The 25,302-nt window shown below is 31.9% G+C and overlaps 1 protein-coding gene across 4 annotated transcripts in view; it reads left to right on the top strand.

The window, feature by feature from the left end:
* Positions 1-25,302, top strand: part of LOC145295903 (stromal membrane-associated protein 1-like) — a 151,881-nt gene that overhangs the window by 86,179 nt on the left and 40,400 nt on the right. For all 4 annotated transcript variants that reach the window (XM_080141669.1, XM_080141667.1, XM_080141671.1 and 1 more), the window contains exons 5-6: positions 12,391-12,462; positions 21,117-21,222. In XM_080141669.1, coding sequence (XP_079997795.1) covers positions 12,391-12,462; positions 21,117-21,222 — 178 coding nt within the window. The remainder of the gene's footprint in view (positions 1-12,390; positions 12,463-21,116; positions 21,223-25,302) is intronic.

Genomic DNA, 25,302 nt, shown 5'->3' with positions numbered 1-25,302 from the left:
CATATATATAACTTCACAGGCACACATGCACAAATGTCTGTGTATGTATTCTGCATGACTCTCGTCCTCTCTATTTATCTATTGTTCTGATAAGTCACATGATTTATCTCTGATCTCTACTTCAGTTGCGGGCCAAAATCCTTTTTCTTTCTGTAAGTGGTCAGGTTATTGCGTATATACGTACAATGATGAACTACATAGGTAGATCAATTTACTGTGGTTGGACAGTGCTTGTATTCGTTAACTTATCTATCGACTATAAATGATTTATTGGTTGTTCCTCCACACACACTCACACAATGTATATTTGGGTTTCCTCTTGATCAGCTAGATGTTAATTATTACTTTGAAAAAAAAAAAAAGCAACATTGATAGCTAATGGCCGTAAACAAATTCTCAGTTTTAATTATTTCATGTATAAGACAAAATACTTATAAAGTTTTTTTATGCTTTACTCCAGTGTTTTTCAATCTTTTCATGCCCTTACACCCTCCCCCCTAATAAAAATGCTTCCACCGTTATTTTGAAAAAGTTTAATATTAAAAAAATATATTTTAAAGGAGTTGTATCTACCTGACATTGCCCGTCATTTTTTACTTTCATTTTTGTTAAACTCCAACCTCCACCCAGATTTTTTTATTAAATTTAAATTCCATGAATAATACAAAATATTTCTTTGCTTTTGGCATTTTCAAGGATCAATGCTTATTTTCTGAGAAATATGACATAGTTTTATTTATTTATTTTTTATTGTTTAGACATGTTTTAAAATTAATAAGAGTCAATTAAACTCCCCTGTTATTTGTTAGAGGAAACAAATAATGGTTGTCAGATTCATTACCAGAAAAATCTAATGTGATTTGGAAGCCTTTAAACTGTCATTTGTGCTGAAAATGAAAGTTTAGAGCCAAGTGCATGTTGGTTATTATATTTACGTAATTATTATTATTTTATTTTATTGTGAAAGTTAATTTTATGCACTCTTGTTTGGTCATTAAAATTAGTCAAATATAATTGCGTGAATGTGCTCTGTGTGCATTCATTGCGCACACCGTGATAATTTGTTCATTGTGCCAATCCAACATTGTTGCTCAATTCCAACACTAGTTGCAATATCAGTTTGGTCTCAACCAGTGATGTAACAGTAGAATTTTCACTCCAAATAATATTGCAATACCAGTTTAAAAGAAGTTACAAAGTTTTCCTCCTTCTTTTCAACGATACTCATTCTCTTCCCTTCAATAACCGATTTGCAAATGAGAAATCTTAGCCTGATACAAATCAAAATACAAGTTCAAGTTCCATCAGCTAAACAGTCCAGCTTGCTCAGATAGTCACATCAGCCTCAACTCACTGTCAGGCCCAAGAAAACAAACTGACTGATGTGCTCAGAGGACCAACACTCTAGTGGAATATATCTACTTTTGACCAGAAATCCTAAATGTCCTGTCTTTATCTCAGGTGTTCTCAGCTGGTCACTGGAACTGACTAATTTGTCTCTCTCTTTAGTTCATCTTCATTCAACTATTCAGAAACTGACCACTTAACCAGCTTTAGTCATGAACACGTAAAAATCTATTGCCCATGTATTCCATATCTGGTTAACCATTATATTTGGAAAGTCCTGAATGAGTCATAACAGCAAGAAATCTTTTATCATGCAACATGAACATTTAAGTAGACAATTTCTTTTTCAAAAAGAAATCAAATTCTGTGTAGCAGAGTTCAAATCAAAGAGTATGCCTTAAAATTAACTACTGCTGCCACATCTGGGCAGGAGCTGCTTAGTGCGTCCTATCCAACCTTGATAAAGTTGAAAACTGGCTTTGAAACCTAGTAGATGATGCTCTTTTCTCTGCTAACCTCTTTCCTCACAGAAGAGGAGTTGCAAGCCTGTCTATACTCTATCATTATTTTCATGGCAAGTGTTCAACTGAACTTCAATCTATGGTCCCCCCTTGCCAAACTTTCACAAAAATCTTGACCAACAACAACCACTATATACGATTTCCCCCATTCTCTATCTGTGCTCAAATCTAAATGCAAATTTCATGAACAAAGCTTCCAGAACTGCCTGCTTTATTGATGTCCATCATCTGGAACACTCAATATTTCAGTTGAAATTTGATTTGAGATATCATGTTGATATTTTTGTGTTCTAAACTTGATTCACATATAAGAAATTATCTGTACTTATCTGCACACAGTGTGTTTAGAATTAAGAAACATGGGGAAAAAATCAATAGTTTTTTTTTTTTTATTATTATTATTTACAGAAAGTGGTTGTGAGTTTGTTAAAAACATGACACTAATCTAAATTTCATATTAAAATAAAATTTTCTTCAAAATTTTAGACCTCGTAATAAATTTCCTTATTTAGACAAAAATTCATCTCGCTTCTCTGCCATTTACTTCCTCCCATAACGTCATATACTGCAGCGTAGTCACCACCCTAGTCTGTCAACATGGAATTTTCTACTACTTAATCTTATACTTACTATAGTCTTATGTGCAAGAATACTGTTTTTAATCTTAGTTTTACACAATCATTTCTAATCTTGGTACAACCACTTAAAAAAATGTTATCACTAAAGATAAAATACAATCTTATTGTAAATTAATTCTTGAATTGAAAGCCATGTTTAATTTCAGAAGAGTTTATGATGGCTAGCTATTCTGTACAAGTCCTGGAGATGAGCTTTCAGTGGGTAACTGTTCAGTCTCAGATTTTATAATTTTGCAGGCAAAGAGCAAAAGATCTTTCTTGCATTGACGCAAAAAATTGTGTGCTGGAGTACTAAGATTCAATATTTTTATGGAGCAATTCTGATTGGTTGCTAGCAGAACTTGGCTACGTTTGATTAGTCAGTTTCTATTGCCAGTGTTTATAAGTAAAACCTTCCAATCAAAACTATTGCATGTCACTAAAGCAAAACATTTCACTTTATTCATTAAATGAGTAAAGTGAATTTATTTTCTTTAGAGAATTGTTCCAAAATCGATATTTTTACAGCAAGAAGAGACTATTTAAAAAAACAAACTATTTTTTATTACAATAAATAAATTCAAAAGTTTTTAAAAAAATTTTCTCAAAGCTGACAATTATTTTTTTGGTAAGGAATTTTTTTTGAAGATTAAAATAGTTCTTTAAATAAGCAAGAGACATATCCAATTCATTTAAAGAATATTTTTGCTGACGATAACGATTTTTATGAAAAAAGGAAGAGACTGTTATATATATTAGCAGGGAGACCCGACGTTGCTTGGGATTGAATGAGGATCAACAAATGTTCCACGCGCCCATACTTTTATTGCCATCAAAATTGGTGAAATCGCCCATTTTTTAATCAAATCGATTGATTGCCTGCTCTAGTTAAGGACTTCCTCATTCTCAGTGTACCAGAATGAAGTTTCACATGCCTTCTCACAGTAACTTACTTCACAATAAATTGTAGTTTACATTGCACTGAAGAGAATCTTATTTTTTTAAACTCAAAAAGTTGAAAAGCTACAAAGATGAGAGTGGTACCATTAACGAGCGACCTCATGCTCCAGAATTTATTTTTCTACATAGTCACCACCATTCTCAGTGCACTTTTGCCAGGAATTCAATGATGCATCTCTGCTTCTGACACACATCCATGACAACGGTTGCTTTCTTGAAGTCTCACACCATCAATGTCTGCAACAAAGAAATGAAACTTTCAGGTCATGAATGCATAAGTTCAATGATCATAACAATGCAATTTGCAATCTCCTCTGATCCATTCGGGCAGAATAAAAAAAATAGGAGGCATTACATCTCGTATTATTAAACCGTATAAAATTTATTAACTCAATAAAACTATTATAAAAAGTAAAGTATACAGACAGATGAAGAAAGCAAACAATTTGTATCAGAAATAATTCAATGTGACATCCTTGTTAATTTCCATTTCGTTTGTTAAAAAAATTTTAGGTATCTCCGACTTTTTTAACCTGGTGCTACCAAATCGGGCTGTCTGAAGATATTGGCATCCTGACTTTAATTAATCAAATATTGATGTTGTTGTTTTATTTTCCTATCCCTTTGGCAAACTCAATCATGTTTTGCAAAGTCTAAAACAATTATCCTCCATAAAACAAGCCAACAAAACACCATGATTAAATGTATCAAGTTATAGCATAAAAACATTTTTTTTCCAAAATTAACAGATTCGGCATTCAATAACCTAAAACAAAATAACCAAACAACCAAACTGTTTTAATATCTGATAAATTTAAACGCTATTAAAATGGTGTAATACCGTTCCTATCACGATGATGGTACAGTGCCAGTGTGCGATGGAGAAATCTCCAGATGGTTCTTATCATGCTTTGCGTTTTTCGTCATCGTCTCCTCTTTCTCCTGTGCAAGTTTCTCTTTAATCTTATCCGTTTGAATTTGACGAGAATGCTAATTAGTTCCTTTGTCATTTGAATCATCCTCGCTCTCTTCTCTCAACATTTCGGCATTTTACTTTTTTAAATGGACGGGGAGGGGGAAGGGGCAGCAATAATATTGCTCTTGTGAATGTACTTACATATGAAAGCTGTAGGTAATGATTTATTATATACAAAATGGCTTTTAAGTATTCTACGCTAGATTCTTTGAACGACGAGCAAGATGAGGTGAAGAAATCTGCCAGATTTGGATTTTCTCTCTTTAATAAGTCCACGGTAAGATGCTAATTTGCTAAATATTCAATAAATTTTCTTTTTTTTTTTTTTTTTTTTTTTTTTTTGCTTTAAGTACCTAGCATCAAGATTGCTTCCCTGAAGGTTACAGCATGGTCATCTTCAAATCCAATGTAAATAAACACTTGCTATAAACCCTCCTCATAATCATCGGATTGTTGTCTATTCTATTTATTTTCAGTACTCTCATAATATTCAATATCATTATTCATTTGTCAACATATCCATCTTCTTAACACTTATCCTCGAGTGGCTTTTAGAGCCTTGATACATGGTGACTCATTTGTAAATGAAAATATTTGAAATTTCATAACTGTCATCCATCCATGTATTGAAAGGTCATCTGTCGTATAGAAATAATGAATATTATACCATGGTCATTATGAAATTCAATGCCAATAAATATTTGCCATATAAACATTTCTTGTACGGCATCAATTTTTCTTCATTATGTGCATTATTTTCAATCCTCTCATAATATTCCTCATCATTATTTAACTGTCAACATAGTCATCTTATGAACCATTATCCTCGAGTTGTTTTTAGCTTTGACAAGTAGTTACTCATTAGTAAATAATTTTTTTTTTTTGTAAATAAAAAAAAACATTAGGTTTTTCATTAAATTTTGTTCATTTTAAGTAATTTTCTTTTGGTTTTATGCAGTGATCAAATCTCTACATGAATAAAATTGTGTGATCACTTTTTTTGCATCTATACATGCACGTTCCTCTAGATTGCTTACATTATTATTTTTTTATTACTATCAAATATTTATTGAAATCAAAAATATAATCGCGTTAATTATTAAAGTTAACTTTTTAAATCCTATTTTTAAAAAGTTATGTAATCATGAAAATAAATCCACCAGAATGCTTTTCAGTTTCTTTGTAATCAAATCAGCTATTTTAATATTTTTTTTTAATAGTTGAAAACATGTTCGAAATTTGAAAGCAATTTATTAGTTTTATTATTTTACATATTATTATATTAAATGTGGCTTGCCATATAAACTTTTGTTTCCCTAAAGTTAAATGTGGCTTGCTTGCCATATAAACTTTTGTTTCTCTAAAGTTTCTTTCCTGTATGTTTTAATAGCACAAAACACATGCTGAAATATATACTTTAGTTCTGGGATTGAGTTATGCTTGGAAAAAAGAACCTGCGCCGATATACATTCACATTAGACCCTCTGCATAATCACACTGGTGTTTGCTCAGATGTATTGGCGATCTCCTTTCGCATTGTGTTCTGCAGTCCTGAACATACTGCTTCAAAATTGTATGAATGAACATGTATCACTGTCACATTTTCAGAGTTCTATATTGGCTAACTATCATGATATTCCCAAGTTTTATGCATTCCCTAATTAGATTAGTAGCCTCTGTCTATTGCTAATGGATTTCTCATGTCTTAATAAAGGAAAAAATATTTCTTTCATTTAGCTGTAAACTAGTAGTTCAGCCCGGCTTTGCTCTGGCCCTATGTACTGTTCATAACTTTATGTGCATATATATATATAAAAAAGTTTGACTCCTATCCAAGTAACCTACATCTAAAATTTCAGATGTTTAGACCCAAAATTGGGGGAGGAGTTTGGTAGAGTCTGCAAAGGTCAACTCTTTCAACTTTGACCTTTTGGCAGGCAAATTTTCGCCCAAGAACTTATTTAAAAGCTTGCTGCATGTCTGAATACCCTTTATGTAAAATTTTAAATGTTTAGACCAAAAATTGGCTGAGTGGTCAAATTTTTTTAAACTTTGACCCCAATTTTGATCCTTAACATTTATTGTTTTGGGCTTAAACCAAATTAAAAAGCTTGATCGATGTGCAAGTAACCTACATCTAAAATTTCAAGTGTTCAGACCCAAAATTGACATAGAGTTTGGTAGAGTTTTCAAAGGTCAAATCGTTGAACTTTGACCCCTTGACAGCCAAATTTCTGTCCGAAAAGCGATTAAAAAGATTTTCCCACATCTTAATACTGCTTATGTCAAATCTCGAGTCTGTAGACTGAAAATTAGAGTAATTTTGTAGGGAAATGTAGACAGACAAATTTCACTTTTATAGATATAAAAATTATAATTTATCTGAACAAAGTCGCCCGTCTGACATTTAGCTATGTATGTAATTCTCTCATCCTCTCTCACTGTATGTTCTTTAAATCACTCTTTAGTTGGTTTTAATGTCTCTGTGAGCACTTAAAGAAAGAGTGACTCTCTTTTTTTTTCTTCTCCCCCCCCCCCGAATTGTTTCTTGTTATATTTTGTCATCTAATTTACATAGTGTGTTCGGACATACCATAAACACATATGTAAATTAGATAACAAAGTAATAATTCTCTTATCTATAAGATTAATATAGAAGTCGATAGAAACCTGTAAGAAGAATGTCTTAACAGATATGTGAAATTAATTTTCTCATGAAATCAAAGTGGAACCATTAATAGTAGTGGTTATGACCCAACGGCTCACAGGTGTGTTCAATGTTATTAAACATTTGTTGATATTTAAATTACTTTTATAGAATTTTATGTATAAATCATACGCTTGTATACGAAATGTTTGGAAAATCGATGCTTTAACTTTTGGATTATGTGAGAGTGCTTTTCTAATAGTACTCTATTACTAATTTTCTTTTATTTTCCATTTCATCCTCTGTATTATCTTTGGTTTGTGCTGATCATATTTATTTACCTGTATTTGGTCTGCTGTATTCCGTTAACTGTCATATGAAGGACCAACATTCCCAGGATGCTGAGCAAATCTGCTATGTTGGTTACTAAAGGAGTTTCTGCCAATCATCGCACTCAGATCTTTATTCTGAGCCCCACAGCTTTTATATTTGTTTGGCATCATGTTTCCATGGATTTGTTGGTGTATCTAGCAACCCTAAACCCAGGCTTATTTTATCCTGTATCCTGTCACAGATAAACCTATTTATCTATCTCGTATATAAAAATAACAGTGTCTTATTTGCATGTGTTGGATGTTTATGATAAATACTGTTGATTAGTATTTCTTTCAAATGCCTGTGACTTGGAAATTTTTTTTTTATTCACCTATTTACACATATAGAATAAAATCCCAGACTTATAACATTCATTTTCCAAACACCCTGAATATTAAAAAATAATATTAGATTGAGTAAGAAACGTATTTTGTCTTAATATTCAAGAAAAAACGCAACGTTTCTAATGGATTTTCTATTTATATAAAGTTTTTATCTTTCAAGTTGATAAATTAATTTTTTTTCTTTTTTTTTAATTCAACTTCTGTTATTTTTTTGTTTTTCTATTAATCATATATTTTATTAAATTGAATCTCTGACTCAAGAGAATGTTCTTTACTTCTTTACACTTATTCTAATTCATTCCAATACAATGGAAGTAACTATTTACAATTCTGTTAGATTTTTTCAACATCAAAATAAACAATGTACTCTGACGAATTCAAATACCCTGACTAACCTGACAAACAGCAAAATCCCACTCCTATACTGCAGAGATCTCAAGATGCCAGAAAATCTTCTGTGCTGTGGCTGAACAGACAAAATCTGTGCCGATATACATTTAAATTAGACCCACTATATAATCACACTGGTGTTGCTCAGATGTACCGGCGCTTTCCTTTTGCGTTGTATTCTGCAGTCCTGAACATGTTGCCTCAAAACTATGAACTTGTTTGTATCATTGTCACATTTTCGGAATTCTGTATTGTCTAATTATCTTGATGTCCTAAGTTTTATGCATTCCCTATTTAGCTAGGTAGTCTCTGTTTATTGCTAATGGTTTTTTATGATCATGGCTTAATAAAAAAAAAATTTAAAAAAATGAAATAGTTTTTTTCTCTCAAACTGCTAAACGTTGGAAGTCCCTCCCGGGTCCCTGGTTCTTTGACTGTACTTACATGCAGAAGTTCAAGTTAATGTGAACAGACATCTTGCTGCTCAACTCCCTACCTAGTATCCCTGGTTTGAAATAGTAGCCCCTTACATAAAAGTGGCATACTGCCATGTTTGGGGTGAAATAACAGTATAAAAAAAGTTTAATTTTGTTTATTTTATAAACATTTATATGAAATATGGGTGATATTCACCCGGTGTTGCACATGTTGTTGGGATTCGAACCCGGACTTTATGTATTTCAGTCCAGCACCCTAACCCATTGTGCTATGACGCCATAGACAATTTACTGTTTAGTTTTTTATCGTTTATCTGTTTACATAGTTTTTGTTGTTGATTGTTTTAAACGATATTATGGTTAACGTCTCCACCTCGGAGATCCAGTATTTTTTTTATATTTGTCCATTACTTGCAAAGATGACCATGATCATGAAATTGTTCTGTGGGTGTAAAGATAGCTCATCAGTCCGATTCGAGCTGTGAAGTATGAAGTATCTTGTGGAGCACCCGCGGAATGATTTTGTAGCAGAGATGCTGATTGCTCTGCTTTTTCTTATAGTATGTTTCCTCTTGTGTTCTTCAATGCAGATTAAATAACTGTGGCTTGTGATACTCCAGGAATGTGTTTTGGGCTAGGTTTTTCCACAAATTGGAATACAAACCCAACTGTTTGAGAAACACCTTCAAACTGTCTTTGAACTATTTCTACTGTCCTCCTATTGTTCTTTTTGGACAACTCACTGTCCAGGAGCTGTTTTGGGAGTTTTGAATCTGACATGTGGCATATATGACCCACCCAATGAACCTGACACAGCTGAAACATAGTATTTGCTTATGAGAGGCTTAACCAGGCTAAAACCTCAGTATCTGATGTCTTGTCATATATATATATATATATATATATATATATATATATATATATGACTATTGATTATAATAAAATCAACTAACCGACTTTGAAATCTGGTCGGTGATGTCCTTTTCCCTGCTACTTTTTTCTCACAGAAAAAAATGTCTGCTCTCTTTTCATGGCAGATGCTCAACGGAGCTTCACTCAGTGGTTCTCCCCCTGTAAAGCATTCGTGGCAAATGCCCGACTAGTTATAACCATGATGAGAAATTTCCTTTAACCTCTATTTGTGCCTAAAGCTAGATGAAAATTCCATGAGCAAAGCTTTTTTCCCAGAACTATTCGGAGGAACACAATACCATGGAACTGCTTCTCAGTTGACTATAACATGGTCGTTTTCAAGTCCAACATAAACAAGTTTTTGTTGAGCCGTCCTCTTAAATAATTAATTTCTACCCGATTTTCATCATTACCAATCCTCACAATGTTGTCTCTCTTGACATTCATGGACGTTTATTCTTGTGTAGCCTCTGGGTCTTATAGTAAAAAAAGAAAAAAGAATTTTTAAAAACTATTTTACTGAAAAAATTTTTTTTCTTGGATGTATTTCAAGTCATTTCTAAAATGCAGACATCATCATTCTTACACACGATCCCCAAAAAGAACATTTTGCAAAAATAAATATTGATATTAAACTAATGTAGTTTGCTTAAAGCATTATGTGTAATATGTATATGGAGGGGTAATATATTATTGATATTTGTTTGCTTTATTATCGTCACATTTTACGTTAAGATATAAGTAAATTATGTTTTTAATTTCTATACTGCCTCATTTGCATGATTGCAATTTTAGAAATGTTTTTTAAATTTTATTTTATATAAACAAATTACTAAAATAGATTACATACATTATCTTGCATTTAAGATTCTTGTTCATCTAAACATTTTGTTATGTTAATTTTTTGTCTACATATTTTATGCTTGAAACTTCAAGCAGATGATTCCAAATGCAATATATGTATACAAATATAAATTTCTTTATTCTAAAATATTTTCATTAAACGTTTTTTATCCTTTATAATTGACTAGCAGGGTTTCTCAGCATTTCCAATGGCAAAAGTGTATTTCTGTTTAAACTTCTCTCTTTTTCTCTCTTTCTTCTCCCTTCTCAACCCCTTCTTTCTCCTCTGCCCAGCCCATTCCTTTTTAGGTAGACATATATACATACCTACAACTCTCCTTTATATAATAGATTTCTTAAGGAATAAGTTGGCATTTAATTTTCCAAATTAGTGCATAATAACGCTGTAAAACTGCTCCACCCCCTTACAAAATCTGACCTGTTGACACCTACCACCCTCCACCCAGACAATGATGAAATTTTTTTTATAATATTTTAGATATTACTCGTTCCGGTCAGTCAATGCTGATTAAGAATATACCAACTTTATGGGTCTTTGTTCTGTAATTTTTTACTTCTAATTGGACATGCATACACATGCATAGTAACTGCCCTTTATTGATTTTGTTGTTTTAAAGAGAAAATAAAAACATCTTAGAAATCAATGGAGTTGCACCAGTGCAAAATACTAGCCTTGTCTTGTCTTTGTAGTTATTTCTTGGTTGATGTATTTATTTTCTCTCTAAATTCTTCTTCCATCTGGATATCCCCATTTCTTGGTAAAGAGCAAGCAGATCTTCTGACAATAAAAAGAAAAAAAACGGAAAAAAATGAAAGAAAACCAGCAAGCTATACCCCATTTTGAAACTTGGCAACGAATTTCACATTATTGATCCATACAACTATATCTCCCTCTTTCCTAAAGGGTTATACCATGTTCTTACCCAGGTTTATTCTTCATAATGCCGAAATAGCTTGTAGTTTGCAAGAAAAAACATCTTATAAATCAATAGAAATGTACAATATTAAGAGGAAGGAGATTTGGTAGTCTTAATCTCACCCATACAAATATCCTATAACTATACCTCTGTTCTGAATTGGTGTTTGCATCCTGTTTATTTATTACTTATTTATTCTTCTTATTAAAACGTTTCTGTTGCTATTCTCTTTTACGTTTTCTTTGTTACTTTCTTTTTAAGGTACTTTTAAATTCTCTGTGTTCTTATCAATATGTGTTATTACTTGTATGTGTGTGTGTGTTCTAATCTTACAGTTTCTTGCCTTGAAGGGTTTCTACATATATGCGCAAATATATAATGTGTACATGCCTGCTTGCCTTGTCCAGCGGATAATATCTTCTTGTCGCTGGCTCCATCTCATGGGGAGTGGTACTTACTGCTGCAGATGGATCAATAACACGAGATGGATTGAAGCTTCAGTTTGTTTTATTAAAAAGGCAAGCCTATGTCTCGAACCCATGGTTGTCGGAGGAGTGACCCTAATGTCACATCTGCTTCATCTGCAGTCCAAAACCAACTCTCACATGTGATCACCAACCAGAAACCTACAACCACAGTTCCTGTTACCTCTAATTTCTGGTGCATCTAACTAGGTTGACAAAAGATGACTTGAGTTTGACGGATGTCAAATCTAACCTTCTGTGACCCCACTAAACTCGCCGATGGGAATCGAAAATATACTTACATAACTTACTATTTCTCCAACTACCTAGATAGCATTTAAGCTGGATTCCCAATACTACACCTCTCCTTCTTTTCTCTTTCTCAGCTATTTTTTAAATTTTTTTTTTTTTTTTTTCTACTTTTTGTTTCTTTCTCCATTCTCCGCTATCACCTAGCTTGTTAGTTTGCCAAAGTCAACAATTCACGTACTCATATTTCCTATATATCTCTTTCTTTTTGTATCCATAAAATATGATGCCAATCGCCACTTCCTCTTCTCAAGTAGGACGCCATGTTTGTTTTCATTCACTTCAACCACAATTTTCATTATCGTTGTAGTTATTGGAGGATGATCAAAAGGACAAGAAAAAGAACCGGCCAAGACCATCATCGATGATTCAGCTGAATGCTGTAAGTATGGTTCTTCAGCTGTATAAATTTTTTATTTTTTTACTTGTTTCATTGCAAAACCTAATCTAAACAATATTCAACCTCTTTCTTCTTTAGTAAGGCCAGATACAGTTTTGGAAGGCCAAACTGTTGCAAAAAAAAAAAGCCAAATTCATGAAATTTGGCTTTAAAAAGGACTATGAATATAAGAGTGACCCATCTTTGATGTAGCCTCTTTATTGAATATCATTACAATAATATATGATCATTGTTGTAATGGTGTGAAAAAGGAATTCCTAGTAATTTTGGCATGCAAGGGTTCTTCACCAATAAAAGAAGTCAGCCAAACATTACACACAAAAAAATGGAAACGGAGCAAAAAAAGAACAGAAACTTGGTCTGCCAAAAGATGCTGAACTGAAGGAGTAAATTAAAGATTCTCTTGTGATTGGATTTTATTTGTATTGAACTATGTAGCACAAGATTACTTTTTGAGTATTTATTATAACTTATTAATTTATCTCATTTGGGTCAGTTCTATATTTAAAATGGGCACTATTTTCATAGGGATGTTAATAAACACATATTTGCTGGGTGTTATTGATTTTTCTGTCCAAAAAACTAATTATTTGCGCCATCCAGAAAAATGTCAGCTTTATCAAAACATTTGTTGATTAAATATTTCTTTTTCTGTGGAATTTCCATGGGTCCCACTAGTAATAATAAAAGTAATAATAATATCATGAAATAATAATAAAATATTAATATAATGAAATGAAAATAAAATAATAAAAATTTTCTTATTTAATATTGAAATAAGTTTACCAACTGACATATTTGAAATAGTTTGAACAATTTTTATCTCAGCTTTGAAAATCGCTATTTGTTAATGTGTAAATTTTGATACAGCTTAAAAGTACCATTTATGTTTTTACTATTTGACTTGTTTTTATTCCTAAGCAAAAAATCTGTTATATAAGTTAGTGTGTTTATCCATGCATATCTTGTTGAAATTGAACCTTAAAATCTTTGTTTCCAAACGAAACCTCCTAACCAACAGTATGATGGAAAATACTAAGAATACAGTCATTTTAAACTATGTAAAGAAACTTTTGATGCTATATATTTTAGTTAATTTGCATAAAAATATTTACAGCTTAGTATTTAATTCCAGTGTATGAATTTAAAAATTTTATTAATATCGAAATAGATTGTCTCTGCTTTATCGTTATTTTCATGGTAAGTGCTCGTCTGAGCTCAAATCTATGCCCCCCCCCTCCAAACTTTCATGAGAAACACTCATCTAGCTGAAAATACTATCAATAATTCCCCCCCCCTTTTTATCTGTGCCTAAACATAAACATAGATTCCATGAACAAAGTTTCTTTCTTAGAACTGCACACCTGTGGAACTCTCTTCCATTTGCCTGCTTTCTGGATGGCTATACTATGGTCGTCTTCAAGTCCAATGTAAACAAGTTCTGGATGAGCCGTTCCCTTTTAGTAATCCAATTTATCAAATTTTCACTAACAATTACGACATTGTCCCATTGACTACTCTATGCTTATTAACCCTTATCCTCGAATGGTGTTTGGGCCTTGATAAGTGGTGACTCCTAAAAAAAAAAGATTAGTTCTATGGTTAATAAAATTTTCTTTTTGCAAAAACAAAATGCAGTTTCATCAGATGTTCTCTGGCTAGGCGGGCTGAAAGCAACCTCCAGACATTTCTACGAACAGTGGTGGTGGAGACGTTCTTGTAAATTTAATTGCAATTTATAATGGTCTCCAGTGTAACGTATCATTAGAAAAGCTGTTGAGGAAGTTGCATGTGACAAGGCCTATCACTCCTCTCATCTCCTTAGTGATTAGAGTTGATAGAACACAAATCTGCCATATTTTGATAGTTTGCAGTCTTCTGCATATGCTACTGCATGTCCAGAGTTTGTTACCGATTTTGTTCCTGTTGAGAACTCGAGTGTCAATGCAAGTCGCATCCCATATATGTGACTTGCCATTTACAAAGGGAAACACCATCAGACCATTAAGCCATTTGTCGTGCCCTTTCTTGAGGCTAACTGATTCGAGGATCCTTAGGAGGCTAACAGTGTGCAGCACCTGTTGGACGATATCATTGAGTGTGTTATGTCCATGGAATCTGCCACTCCTCCTTTATGAAAGAGTAGAACTATCAAGGCTTCCATCTCTTAGTATTAGCACATCATAAGTCCATTGTAAATAAAAGCTATTTTATTTAACTTCATTATCTTATATATAAAGCCATTTTATTTACTGTTGCTTTGATGGTAATAACTCTTTTACTACCAAGTTATTAATTTTATTTCAACATAAACATGGGTTTCATCTGGGTATATTCTTAAAACAATTCTTTTCTAATCTATTTTAATATTCAATCCTGGTCAAGATTTTATTTTTCTTAATAGTTAACGAATCCAGAATTCGCCCATGCATGGAGTATTGTTTCCATATCTCGGCTGGTGCATCTATTATTAGTCTTTTACTATTAGACAGGATCCAAAAGTCTTAAATCTAATAGGTCCTACACCTTTGACCAATCTCTATACCATCACGGCAATGTCGCATCCCTGTGCCTGTTTAACAAGTACTTTAATGGAATGAACTCATACACTTCGGCACTCCAGATGTACATACTCCAACAAGCAGCAAGATCCCACCCTTTCACTTTAGAGATGGGATGAAAAAAAAAAAAAAACTTAACAAATTGCCGATTCTTCTATTTTTTTTTTTCAGTACCATTATTAGTTTACATTTCAATCTAACTTGAATTATAAGTTAAATGGTTTATATTTATACAGTTGTCATTATTTCTAGAACCCTTGAGGCTGTGAACACAAAAAATCAATCATTTCTGACAAATAATATAAGGAAAATCAGTGATATGAAATACTGTCGCTATGAAAATAGCATGCATTTGTTGTCGCCCCCATTACCACTTAAAATAACCTGAATATTTCACTAAGAATGTACATTAAACTCTCTATTATAAAAACAAAGTAAAAAAGGTTCCTAGCCAAGACACAGTATGAACAAATTGTTACAAAGATTTGTGAACAGGTTAAGATGGTTTTACACAAATAGCTTCATTTGTACACTCTATTTTCAGTTGTCATTTTGTGTAATAGATTATCATTGGAATCTGATTTGGTTATTGGATTATAACAGACTAGCAAAAGTACCCGTCGTTGACTGGGTTCAAAAACAGCCTACAGAAAATGGACTCTGATTTATGAAAGTATGATTTATGAAAGGTTATGAAAAGGAAGGGTTGTAAAGAGATAGCTTTGAATTTGGGGTTATCAAAACCAAAGCAAAATATGATGAAAGTAAAAATAAAATAGATAAACCCCATAATTTATTATACCATACCTGTTCACACAAAAACACTTATCACAATATTCTGTGGGTCTATATTAAAAGCCCTTGTTAAACTTTGTAACATATTTCCATTCTATGGAGGTCAGGCGCAAACGAACACCCATAATTTTATCATACCATATTTCTTCAAACTGAAACATAATTTTATCATACCATATTTCTTCAAACTGAAACATAATTATCAAAGTATACTTACGCAGATAGATATGAAAAGTCTTTATTAAAGTTTGTGCCTATCTCCATTCTATGGAGGCCAGGCGCGAACGCAGACCTCCACAATTTTATATCATCCCTATTTAAGTTAAAACATACTTATCAAAATATTATTATGTACATCTATATCAAAAACACTTGTAAATGTTTTTTAATTTTTTAATTTTTTATTTCCATACTTTGTGGCGCGTACGCAGACCCCACAATTTTAATGAATCATCATGCCAAATCAAACATACCCATTCCTGTGTCTCGATACATCTATCATATGTGATCAGTTTTCTATAATAATCAACCATATAGGAGCCTATTCGTGACCAGACACACACACTGACTTTCCGCTTTATATTATAGATTTGACATTATTTTTTAAGGATTTTTATCACATGGTTTAACTATAAAAGTTCTAGAGTAAAAATATGAAATTGAAAAAAAAACGAAGAATTGGGCTTCTTAATCATATTCCCCTTAGATAAAAAAAAAAAAACGAAAAAAATGAAGAAAAATCTGTATGATGTATGTTGCTGTGATGAAACAAAAATATCATATTCTAAAAATTATGTAACTTGGTCAAGTAGTTTTATTTTTATTTTTTATAAATTGATCAAGTATTTTTATTTTTTTTGTAAATTAATCAAGTAGTTTTATTATTATTTTTTTTGTAAATTAATCAAGTAGTTTTATTTTTATTTTTTTTGTAAATTAATCAAGTAGTTTTATTTTTATTTTTTTTAAATTAATCAAGTAGTTTTATTTTTATTTTTTTTGTAAATTAATCAAGTAGTTTTATTTTTATTTTTTTTAAATTAATCAAGTAGTTTTATTTTTATTTTTTATAAATTGATCAAGTATTTTTATTTTTTTTGTAAATTAATCAAGTAGTTTTATTTTTATTTTTTTTAAATTAATCAAGTAGTTTTATTTTTATTTTTTTTAAATTAATCAAGTAGTTTTATTTTTATTTTTTATAAATTGATCAAGTATTTTTATTTTTTTTGTAAATTAATCAAGTAGTTTTATTATTATTTTTTTTGTAAATTAATCAAGTAGTTTTATTTTTATTTTTTTTGTAAATTAATCAAGTAGTTTTATTTTTATTTTTTTTAAATTAATCAAGTAGTTTTATTTTTATTTTTTTTGTAAATTAATCAAGTAGTTTTATTTTTATTTTTTTTAAATTAATCAAGTAGTTTTATTTTTATTTTTTATAAATTGATCAAGTATTTTTATTTTTTTTGTAAATTAATCAAGTAGTTTTATTTTTATTTTTTTTGTAAATTAATCAAGTAGTTTTATTTTTATTTTTTTTGTAAATTAATCAAGTAGTTTTATTTTTATTTTTTTTAAATTAATCAAGTAGTTTTAGTTTTATTTTTTATTTTTTGGTAAATTGATCAAGTAGTTTTATTTTTATAAAGAAAATCATTTTTAAGCAATTAATGGGAACTAGTAGACATTGCAGCATAAATCTACATGGTGTCGCAAAAGAAGCTGACGGATTTTAAATTTGATTAGCTTCCTCAATATTTAAGTTATACTTACCAATTTTCATATGTAGGTAGATGAGCCTCTCCGTGATTTTTTGAGGAATAATAAGATATCATGGTCTACTTATTCTAATTTTATATGCACAACTTAATCTAGGGTATGTTTTTCACAAGGTCTAATTTTAGTTATGAAAAATGATGTTACTCAAATGTCCACCAATTCCGATTACTTCATCCGCCATTACTCCACACCATACTGTACATTTTTGACGGTGTAATTGCCATTGTGCTGTTGCATGGGATTTTCTGATCCTCAAATCCTGCAATTTTGCTTATTTATTAACCCATTCAGATGAAAATGGGCCTCATCGGACATAGGTTTTTGAGTTTGGATCCCCATTGGCCAAATCTTGGAATTGCATGGCGTATTTCAGCTTTTTTTCCGGATCGTTTAGCTGAAGCTCTTGCACCAATTGAATTTTATATGGAAATTTGCCCTCTTCATGAAGCATTCTGTGAAAAGATGATCAAGAAACCCCAATTTGACTTATGAATCCTCGACCACGCTCTCTGCTAATCTCTGACGATTCTCATCACTTCTTGCTGTATGGGGTCTACCAGATTTAGAGAGGTCGCATACAGACCCTTGTTCATGAAATCGAGCCACGATAGCTTTTATTGCATTGGGAGTAGGGGAATTTCTTGTGTTGAAGTTTCGTCGAAATTCTCTTTTAGTTTCTAATATTGACTCGTTCAACTAAAAATACAACTCTACGATAAATATCCGCTCCTCGGTAGTGTAACGACTCATGATGACCTTGAAAGGGTTACTCTAGATGATCTGAAAAAAATAAAAGAAAAATATAAAAAATTAAGAAAGTTATGAATTTATTTTTAACCATCAGCTTCTTTTGGGACACCCTGTAGTAAGTATGAATTATTGTGGAGTTATCTCCTTTTGCTTTTTGAGATGTTTTGGTGGGTGAGACCGACATTCCTCAGATATTCAAAATCTAATTTTCATTATTTAAAAGTAAAACTACTTGATCAATTTATGTGACTTTTGGAATATGATATTTTCGTTTCATCACAGGCATGCACATCATACAGATTTTTTTCTTTATTTTTGTTTTTTATAATATAAGGGGAATCCTGCACAAGCACCAAAATTTGTCATTAAATTTTACAAAAAAAAAAAATCCAAAACATTTTTAAGATTAAATTTTAAAATAAAGTTTTTAAATTGAGTTTTATTTAGAAAGAAAAAGAATATTTTCAAAATAATTTTTTTTTTACACATTGATAATAAAAGCTCTAAAGTAATGAGACAGTTATTCATAGTGACAGCTAACAACTTATAAAAATAACTAAATACTATTCTACATTTCTGTGCTGTGTGGAAAGGTGTAAATGCCCACAATTGGCATGTGTCCACTGTATAGAAAAACTGACATGCAAACCTAGAACCCTTCCAATCCAATATTAATACAAATATGCAAATTTAGGCACTGTTGGGAGTGTGAGGTGGCAACACAAAAAAAAAAAACGAATTTTTTGTTCAACACAAAAAAAAAAACGGATTTTTTGTTCAACACAAATCTTTTGTTTTTTTTGACGTTGCCTCGTTCACTTGTGAATTTATTATTAGTTAAAGAGAAAAAAGAAGAAAAGACTTGCTGCTAATAATAAGGTACAAAATGGAATGTTTCATCGTGGGAGAAAGAAACAACTAAAACATAATCCGACTCGAGTGTGTGTTTTGTTATCAACTGAAAAGAATTTGTGATTGCAATCTCTATATTAATACCATAGTACCTTTAACGTACATACGTACGTGTGTCACAGTTTCCAGATTATAAATTATTCGATTGGGAGATCCTATTCATTAAAAAGGAAAATAGAAAGTAATAACCTACTACGAACATTAAATTAGTATATAGATATGCTAAATTAATGTTCGTAGTATGTTATCACCTTCTATCTTCCTTTTTAATAAATAGGATCTCCCGATCACTGAAGACGCAATGTGAAATAAAAACAAAAAATTAAAATGATGTCGCTTTTGGGCCATACATGAAACTAAAATATACCTTCTAAATCTTATGGCTAGAATCTAAGAGTAATAACTATTCTGTTTGAAGACGGTATAATGATATTGTGGGGTTTCCGTTTGCGCTGGGCGTCCATACAATTGAAAATATGTTACAAACTCCTATAAGAATATTGGAGATTAACCCTAATAATCAGATATAGTTTTACACTACATTAGCCAGATTATTTAGAGAAATATTTTTACAGTTATAACAAAATGGCTATGATAATATCGTGGGGTCTCCATTCATGTTGAACATCCACAGAATGCCCTGCAGCAATATATTACATATAAAAGATGTTAATGTGGAATTCCCACAGGTCTCGCTAGTAAGAATTAATTCTCTAAAAAAAATATTGTTTGTCTAATTTTTTTTTTGTGAACAATCTTTCTCCAACTTTATGACAGCAACAACAAAAAAGGAAGAGGAATAGTCATGAGTGTCACATTGTAGTTTTTATCAAAATTCTAAAGAATTGGATTTCTATTAATAAGATTTTTTTTACTCTAATTCACTCCAAACAAGGTGTATTGACACTTGGACATGAGGGGATATTATTTGGGTCCATGTCTACAGGGACATTTTGTAGGGAGTTGAGAAATGAGATGTCATGATTCATGTTACGTTTAAATTACATGTTCATACAATCAGGAAAGCAGGAAACAGGGAAGGAATTCTAAAGTCTAGTAGTCTGAGGAAAGAAACTATTAGAGTAAAAGGTTTCTCAGTATCTAGTGTCCTCTACAGTGAAGGGGTGAAATTTTGCTGTTTCTCGTATTAGTTAAATTTTATTTTATTTGGATACAATTCTCACCTTGGTTATTTATTGTAGGATATAAGTTAATAACCAGATTACAATGTGTGTTCAATAAGTTTTCAGACTTTTTTATATGGGCACTTTTATTGATAGTACACACATGAAACTCTAGTTCCCTTTGAAGTAATCTCCTCCAGTTGCAATTTATTTGGCCAATCAACTCTGGTGTTCTGACTTCATTACTCCTCCCACACCTAATCATCCCTAACAATCTTCTTGCCTTCCTTGAATCTCTTATATCACTCAAAAACTGATGTTAGGTTCATGCAAGATGGTTCCATATGTTTCTTTGGCATTTCTTCCAAGTTTAAAGCAGAATTTTATTGCATATCATTCTTCTAAAGTATCCTCACATCCAGATTGCATTTTTGAAATTCACCAGTTGTGGCAATCAATCTTTAGTAGGGTGTATTTTAATTCCTGCTGTAGCTATTCATTTGAACCTGAAAAAAAATTGGTTAGTCATCTCATAAGATGTATAGCAATAACATACTGAATTTTCAAGAGTCTACAACAATTTTAAATGTCTGTTCAAAAAAAGTCTGGAAGCTTATTGAAGGCCCCTCATAAATAGGAATATTGTTGAAAGCTGGATCAAACTAAATGCTAGGAATTGTTTTTCATGTAAATATTTTTTTTTCTTCTGCAGCCTTCCCAAAAACATGAAACCAAAGAATCAGAAGCAAATCAACAATTAAAGGAGGTTGCTAAAGAAGCCAAGAAAACATCTCATGCTGATGATCTGCTTAACCTGAGTAAGTGCTGCATCTTGTTTCGTGCCTTCAGTTAATCCACACCTCAACTTTTACCACTCCTTCCCATCATCCACGCATTGACTTATTTCAAGTTTGGTGTTTAGATTCAACCAGATCAGGCCGTCTGAAGATATCGGCTTCCAGACTGAAATGTATCAAACAGTGATGTTATTTTTTTCCTTTTCTTTGCAAAACTCAATGTTCTGCAAAATCAAAACGTAAAACAATTTTTCTTCACAAAACAGCCAAACACCATGAATAAATATTTAAAGATATAAACAACTTTAAGCATAAAAACTTTTTGCCAAAATGATTGAACATGAAAAGCATCATGCTGTAAAACAAAACAACCAAACTAAACACCATAAATAAATATTTAAAGATATAAAGAATTTAAAGCATGAAACCTTTTTTCCAAAATTACTAGATTCAGTATTAAATGACCTAGAAAAGGTTGATATGCCATAAAACAAAACAACTAAACCAAACACAATTAGATTTGGTTTTAAAGTTAACTTTTAAAATCCTTTTTCCTTTTCTTTTTTTTTTCTTTTTTTTTTTTTTAATAAAATGATTGTTTTAAAAAAGGGGGGGTGAAACAAAAATGAAAGTAAAAAATTTCGGGGCACCAACTAATCTTCACTTTTGAGGTCCCTAAATGCCAGAAAGCCTTCTACTCTAATAGTTTCTTCTCTCAGACTGCTTGTCTTTGAAATTCCCTCCCTGTTTCCTGCTTCTCTCACTGTACTAACAGGCAGAAGTTTGAATGTAATGTTAACAGCTATATTGTTGCTCAACTCCCTGTAGTCCCTTGTTAGACAAGATTCCAAATAGTAGCCCTTTACAATACAAGTGGCAAAAAAAAATATATATTAATGAACCAAATAAAATATGCTTTGGTTTTGGGATTAAATTATTATACAAAAAAAATCCCATTTTAATTCTACTTTGCTGCAATTTGCAATTGATTTATTAAGTGACGCATCTCTTACTAAGTTTATGTCTATCATATTCGCCCTCTATCACTACTGTAGGTGGGTGTTGAGCAAAAACAAAAAATAAAAAATGGTAGTAGGTAGACAGGCTCAAAGCAAAGGCGGAAAAGAAAGTGAAAAAAAACCTGACATCTTACCGCTATGCCATGATGCAACCAGAAGTGTAAAGCGTTCAAATTTAGCCATGTCAAGCATTATGCCATAGCAGATAGCGAAATGAAATCACACACTTAAGTTTGGCTGTAGGCCAGTTAAGCTTGCAGTTTTCTGCCGTATTTGTTTCCCCACGATGTTGGAGAAAACCAGCTCCCCCTCCCCTAAAAAGGGGGAGCTCTGGCAGTGTCCAAATGAATAGCAATTGTCTGATATGAAGGGTTTCCCCCTCATTGATTGCCTTGATGGCGTCCCAGCCCGGAAGGCCAGGAAGTGCTTGTGTTTGCTTCAATCAGTTTTGCTTTTATATGAAAAAGACAAACACTGGAAACCAGGGATTTTTTTAAAACTCGATCAAATGAAAGACAGAGACGATTTCCGTTCACAAATCGGAGATATTACAATCTAGTAAGTATAAGGAAAGTTCTCCATCTTGTTGAGAAGGCTGATGAAAAAGCCTTTCGCGGACATACACAAACGTGTGCGCCCATTTTGCCTTTTATGTTATAGACTAGCGAGGGGTACCCGGCGTTGCCCGGGTGTTTGGGGGGGGGGTTAAAAAAAAAAGTAAGTATGAGGATCGAACTCGAACCGTTGAGGCAAAGTTGTGAAAAAAAAAAAAAACCTGCGACGTTAACCATTGCCCCACCGCGACATGCTTACGGAAACACGTTTGAATTTATTTAATGAGTTGGATTTAGCAGGTGCTCGTTTTAATGAGTTAATGAGGTCAGTTTGACTGCGGGATTACATTTACTGCTGAACGCTTTTTTCCTCGCCCCCAAGATGTTATAAGAAAAAGACTAACCCACATGCAACGAGCGACAAATATTGAATATTTATCTTCCCGAAATCGAGCAAATTAAATAGACAGGCGAGCTTCGTTGTTAAGTGTGAGATATTACGATTTGTATGTGATATAAAAAGTTTTTAAAAGTTGTGAACCGACTGACCGCTTCTCTGAAAGAAGCCTTTTGTAGACATACAGAAAAAGCGAACACATACATTTTCGCTTTTAGATTTATAGATGCTGTTTGATTCTCCCCTCTCTTATTTTATGTGGTGTCTATAGCTATCTCTTCTATTTCTCTCTCCCTTTCTCTGTTTATTGTTAAAGATGATACAATTCAACATAGAAATAGTCCATTATTTATTTTTTTTTTTTTTTTTAGATTTTAGACAAGAAAGTCACCACTTATCAAGGCCAGATCCCACTCAAAGATAAGGGTTAATGAATGTCAGGTTGTCGGCAAGAGAATACTGTATGGACATTGGTGGAAACTGGACAGAATTTAATTATTTTAGAGAACAGCTCAACAAGAACTTGTTTACATTGGATTTAAAAACGACCATGTTGTAGTCAGCTGGAAAGCAACCCCACAATAAGAGTTCCACAGGCAGGCAGTTCTAGAAAAGCAACTTTGTTCATAGAATATGCATTTAGTTTTAGGCATATATAGAGAGTAGGGAAAATTCTTGATAGTGGTTGTGGCTATTTACACCAATAAAAGGAAATATAATCGCCGGTTGTAATACTATTTAATCTCTACCTGGAAAGGTAATGAGACAGAAGGTTGGGGAATGGTAGCAGAGAGAGATTCTTTTTTAATTGGCATTGCAAACCCATGTTTCTCTAATTCAAAGAATTTAAACCGAGCTGTCATATTTTCTTTTCTAATTCTTTATAAAAAAAAGACTTCATTGCTTGTGCATCATAACTAGATATCAAAAAAAAAAAAAATTTTAAGTAAAAGCTATCACGTAATTATGTGTCATGTTGAAATTAGTAAGAAAATATTTTAAAATTATGAAAAAATGATAGTAGTAGCAAAAAAAAGATACAAGAAAAAATATTTATAATGCACTTTTAGCAGCTTAGTTTCATATGACAAACTGACTTATCTCCCTTGTTTTCACTTAACTTTCGCTCTTTCAAATAAGAAAATGGTGGATCAATAATATCAAATTGTTAAAAAATAGTTGTAGCAAATCTTCTACTAAATCATTTTTCATAATCTTTGGAATTTTTACTAATTTTAAAGAGATTTAATTACTTAATACTGTTTTTACTTAAAATACAGTTTTTTTTTTTGTTGATTTGGTCCAGTTATAATGCACAAGTACCAAGAAATCTAGTTAATCTTCTTAAATTTTGCAGAATTGATTATAATGAAGTTTAAAAATAGCAGTTCTGAGGGTCATCATCATCAATTACGTTATTCTGATGACTAGAGGTATTCACTGCAACATATATATTATAAATAAAAAAAAGAGTAAAAAGAAACAGAACTGAGTTAAAAGAAAATAAATTTATTGTAAGCAAAAATTAAATGTAACATAAACTATTTTAGACTAAACAGAATAATATAAGGGAGAAATAATGGTTTTGTTCTAGCAATACACCATAAGTTACAAGTACTTAAATAACGTTCAAATATATATTTTCTTTGGTCAATATCAAGATTCAGAAAAAAAACTATTTACCCAGATGTTGTCCATTGTGGTTTATTTGAAGAATGGTTTATTAATCTTAGCGTTCAGAGTGCTTATTTACGACCAGGTTTCATTCATTTCTCGTTATTTGGCCGGAGTTAGATTCTAGCAAAAAAATCACTCCAACTTCTACTTGTACTTCTAGTACATAGAAGCTAGAAGTAACGTCAAGAAAGAAATAGCGACAGCTAAGAGGGAATTTACGGAAACCACTAAAAAACGCATCGAAGCACAAAAACTAGGAACTCGTGACTTCTGGAAAATCTACAACAGTGTAGTAAATAATGGGCAATCAACAATTCCTCCACTAACCAACAATCACGAGGTTCTTTGCTCAGCAACCGAGAAGGCTAACATGCTTGCCAGTCGGTTTGCCTCAAACTCCACACTGGACCCTCTAAACCACCCCCTACCTCAATTTCCTATGCGGACAGACACC

Source organism: Euprymna scolopes, chromosome 16 (genome assembly GCF_053919585.1).
Source record: "Euprymna scolopes isolate OS-2025 chromosome 16, ASM5391958v1, whole genome shotgun sequence".
In the NCBI taxonomy this organism is placed as follows: Eukaryota; Metazoa; Mollusca; class Cephalopoda; order Sepiida; family Sepiolidae; genus Euprymna; species Euprymna scolopes.
The sequence above is the reverse complement of the archived record's forward strand: the minus strand, read 5'-3'. Positions and strand labels throughout refer to the sequence as shown.